At 37.7% G+C, this 4,684-nt stretch overlaps 1 protein-coding gene and 1 pseudogene across 1 annotated transcript; one reads left to right on the top strand and one right to left on the bottom strand.

The window, feature by feature from the left end:
* Positions 1 to 1,169: 1,169 nt before the first annotated feature.
* On the bottom strand, positions 1,170 to 1,721 carry LOC148019615 (putative nucleoredoxin 1). Its single transcript, XM_087699604.1, has one exon. The coding sequence runs from the start codon at positions 1,719 to 1,721 to the stop codon at positions 1,170 to 1,172; it is 552 nt and encodes a 183-aa protein (XP_087555730.1).
* A 485-nt stretch (positions 1,722 to 2,206) lies between these two features.
* Positions 2,207 to 3,062, top strand: LOC148019614 (zinc finger CCCH domain-containing protein 57-like; annotated as a pseudogene).
* Positions 3,063 to 4,684: the final 1,622 nt, after the last annotated feature.

The raw sequence follows: 4,684 nt of genomic DNA, 5'->3' as shown, positions 1-4,684 counted from the left end.
AATATTTTTCATTCAAGGATAGGGAGTAATACCTCTGTATTGAAAGGAATGATCTCTTTTCCTCTTGTGCCTTCATTAGAAGTCTACAAATGTAGCTGCCCCTTTTAAGTTTTACTTTTGTGTTTGGTTTGCAGATGCAGTTGCCCCTTTCAAAATCCAAACAATTGTCCTTTTTGAGGTGAAAGAAGGCCATGTAACATGTGTTGGTTTACTGCTATGTTTACAGTCACATACATTGCAAACTTATGGAAATAGGTAAAACTTTATGGTAGTACATCCCAATTTACCAGCCCTTGCAATTTTGGATTTTGAGAAGCAGTAGCTTTGGTAAAGGATGCATTTTTATTCCATTCTAATTATCTGACCAGGTATAATCTTTGACATGCAGTTACTCATTGATGGTGTACACATAGCAAGATGCATCTCTACAGTACGCCCTTGTCTATGTCAAGAAAGGAAAGGAAATTTGAAGGCTCCAAGGTAAGTGGAATGGAGGTTTCTTGTTCTTTCAATAAAAAGCTTTTTGGGTTATGGGTTGAGGGTTGTTATAGGAAAAATTAAAAAAGATATGATAGGGAAAGGAGGAAGCTTATCCTTCTTTTGATGCATCTTTTTATTGGCTTACAGGGTCTGCCATGAGGAAGGTGGATACAAACTGTATATCATGTTCTTATTTCTAATTGAAGCCACAATTAGATCCCCAATGTATCATGAAGGTATTGCCCATAGTATATGAAGGATCCTTCTCTAACACACTTAGTAAAATGAAAAGGATATTCATAATCTCATGCTGCTCGTTTGTCATCATAGGGCTAGTGTTCAGTTTTTTTCTTGTTGCCTCAAGTGTCTATTTTGTAGAAAGGTGGGATTGCCAATTGTGTTACTTTGTTTAGTCTTGCTACAATGGTTATTGCCCATTATTTATTTGGGATGTACTTGCACAGGCTGATGCAAGGATTTGGAGAGCAGGGTATAGAGCTTGAACATCTCTCATGGATGGGAACAATAATCACTAAGAGCATATGCATGTTGGATATACAACTACTAAAATCCAAGCACCTCTTTGCATCATTTGATGTGCAGGATTAGTTGAACTATGTTGATATAGAATAGATTTCAGATGCAACTACTTCTCTAATTGTCAATTTTGAAAGTTATTTCCCTTCCCTTCAAAAGTAGATTAGATTTGGAGTGGAGTATTTGATGAGCAAATGAAAGTCCACTTCAAACCGCTGACTAAGTACTTTTTTCGTTTTTGAATCATTGTATGGCATAACAAGCCATGGCATGTCATTGAAGTAGTTGTCAAAATATTCTTGGTCTTCATTAGATGAGATAAACACAACCTCAAATTCCTTGCTCTTTTCCTTCAACTGATTATAAATGGATGCAAACATTGGTGTGAATATTTGACGCAGTGGGCACCAATGTGCCGAAAAGTGCAACGCAACAATTTTGCCTTCTAGATCTGCAACTTTGACCTGTTCTCCATTCTTTCCAATCACATAATCATGTTCATCATGGACTAAAAGGATTTGCAGATTCTGATTCTTCAAACTTTCCTTTGCAGCTTTATGTAGAGCATTGATCTGCTCATCATTTGTAGCTTTATGTAGAGCATCGATCTGCTCATCATTGAAAGGGAACGCCTCTACTCCCCATTTCTCCAACAAATGCATGCCATCCTTGGCATGCAAAGATTTCCCACAGACTCTGTGCATTATTTACATTGGCAAAATATCTCCAATGGAAAACCTACATCTGAAATGAGTTGTTTTAGTCAAAACAGTAACATTAATGTTGAAAACTACTGCTTAGTTAATGTTTTGCACAGTGATAATTGTGAGAAGTGAAACTTACAGATGAATGTTCATGCAATAGTTAACACATTATGTGATAGCATCATTGATGCATAGAACAATGGTGCTACCATGCCCAAGAATAAGACATTGGTGGAGCCTAGATCATACTCTTCTATTGACTATCAGCATGAAGGGTCAAAACCAAAGATAACCTATGATGACTTTTGCCTTGTTTGTCCAAATTCAAAGACTCTTAGTCAGGATAGGTCATATAGGCCCAAAGATAATAGGTACCAAAACAATAGTCTCTGCCTAACAACCACCCACAGCTTCAGATCAGTCAGGTTCTTGATCAGTCCATTCTTGTCTGTATCAATTGCATTGAACTGGTCTCTGTAGCTTTGATGCCAAGTGGAAATATAACCATCCACTTGACTAGTGAGTTGGCACCATCAACAAGTTGGATCAGGGGTGACTATCCCTAGAGGATTGACCATCCAATGCCAATACTATCTAAGAACATGTGCCTGTAAGTTTGGAGCAACGTATAGATACCATCACCCTCCTAAGAAAGTTGGAAGTTCAGGCCCCGTTTAGTTGAATGTTATGAGTCTACCATTATGACTTGGTGAAAAGGACTGTGCATTTGACCTATGGATAGTGCATTGAAAATATGGAGCCACCTGCAAGTTCAATCACCCCACCCTCACATATTACCCCTATTCTTTTACCCTACTCCCAGGGGGTTGTTCCTATGCCACCATGGAGTCCTTACCAGCAAGCTCCACTTTCATTGCATGAGGGACAATAGCAAGCAAGCTACATGTATGGGTGAGCCTTGCCAAATCTTGTTACCATGGGAATGTTACTCCGTTCATTCCTAGCTCCCCATCAATTAGATTACCAACTCCACCATCTCCTTCAACTTTTGGACCTCGAGAAGCTATGTATCCAGAGAGGCATGGTCAACCGGAATGCCAATACTATATGAAGACAGGAGAATGCAAGTTTGGTTTACAATGCAAGTTTTATCATCCAGCTAACCGAACCATCTCCCAGCATGGAAGTATGTTGAGTCCTATTCGTTTTCCACTGAGATCGAGAGCTGCTCCCTGTACTTTCTACAGCTGATTTGGTTACTGCATGTTTGGACCTACATGCAAATTTGATCATTCCATCCAATCTGCATACTCCCCATTGGGAGCATCTATTGCACTTGCTCACAATTTGATGGCTTTCTTTGTTGTTCCCTTCGCTTGATGGCATGCAAGGCAACCAAGGCATCCACCCTTCTAGGTTCTCATGCCCGATCCTTATGGAAAGCTATAAGGAAAAACCCTTTCTTCAGCAGATTACTCATTCCAACAAACTTTACTTGATCATCACAAGTGACTTAGCTGCAATGAAGTTTGAGAAAGTTAAATAAACACAAAATGGAAAGGTCTTATGCCTGCTCTAGGTGCGTTGTCCATCTCTAGCCTGCAATATTGTGTGTCTTCATTGTTGCCTGCCATGTCTATACTTGTGTACATGAACTTCTTGGATTTGTGTGGCTGAAAAGGGAAAACTAAACAAAATATGACTAACTGGATCAAGAACCTAAGAAACTCTGATACCACTTATCAAGGGGTCGACTGGAGAGGAAGAAAGCGAAGAGAGAGTATAGAAAAGAGAGAAAATTAGGTGCAGAAGATAGAGAAAGGGAGTGATGAGGAGAAATACTAAAAAAGGAGAGAGAAAGATAGAAAGAGAGAGAAGGCATCCATGAGAGCTAAGAAAGAGAGAAGATGGAGACTTGCATTATAATAATGATCATCCAAAAAATCAAGTCCCTTACACCTTTTATATCAGTGAGTGTAGCTGGTATTTTATCCCCATTATTTTATTTTCCCTCTCTTACACATTTCCTCATGCAAATCTCCATTAACGAAAGAAGACTTCACATCAATTTAATAAATGGCCAACTTCTATGGCTGGCTAAGGCACAACTAGCTCTAATAGTAGCCATTCGAGCTATATGTGCAATGGTGTCATGGAAATCCACCCTCCCATTTCTGATAGGGAATGTAGCAAGGAGCATGCCTCCTACTATGTTTCTTATTAGGAACGTGGACATGAAATGCCACGTGGCACCAACTTGCCCATATTGATTGCTCGCTCGATTTGCACTTGCTTGCAGTTACTTTTGCCTGCCTCAATTCTCATTGATTGATGTGCTCTTGCTTCGTGATCGTATAGTAGGTTAATAAAAGTACATATATACAAGCTTCTTCGTGACATATGAAAAAAATCGTGTATAAGAAAATATTATCTATTTAGGAACTTTTTCTTAACATAGGAAAAAAAGCCTATATAGTGAAAAATTCTTACCTAATATATTAGATGTGTATTATATCCTATTTGAAATTAACTAAATAATCTCTATATAATTTTCTAGTTGAATAGTTGCTATATAATTTTCTACTTAGAACTTCATATGAGTCGGAATATGCAAACTAAGGAAAATGCAATATTTTCAAGTTATAGAAAAATTAAAATTACATAAGAAATGTCATATATAGAAAAATTACCATATGTAGGAAAATTTCCCTATGTAGGGAAACATAGGAAAATTCCTACATCGAAAAGGAAAAAGAAAGGGATTTTCTATTAATTCCCTAGTTAAAATTAGACATAAGTAGAAAAAAGTAAATAATAGGGAAAATGGAACATTCCCTAGTTTCTCTAACTAGGGAATCGCATATGGAATTCCCTACATAGGAAATTCCTATGTAGGGAAAATTTCCTATATAGGGAATTCCATATGTGATTCCCTAGTTTCTCTAACTAGGGAATGTTCCATTTTTCCTATTATTTACTTTTTCTACTTATGTGTAATTTTA

This window comes from Lygodium microphyllum, chromosome 19, assembly GCF_053477565.2.
Source record: "Lygodium microphyllum isolate KBCC chromosome 19, Lygodium_microphyllum_v1.1.10, whole genome shotgun sequence".
Classification (NCBI taxonomy): domain Eukaryota; kingdom Viridiplantae; phylum Streptophyta; class Polypodiopsida; order Schizaeales; family Lygodiaceae; genus Lygodium; species Lygodium microphyllum.
The sequence above is the reverse complement of the archived record's forward strand: the minus strand, read 5'-3'. Positions and strand labels throughout refer to the sequence as shown.

Coding starts and splice junctions, on each gene's coding strand:
- LOC148019615 (XM_087699604.1), bottom strand. CDS start 1,721: ATGCACAGAGTCTGTGGGAAATCTTTGCATGCCAAGGATGGCATGCAT.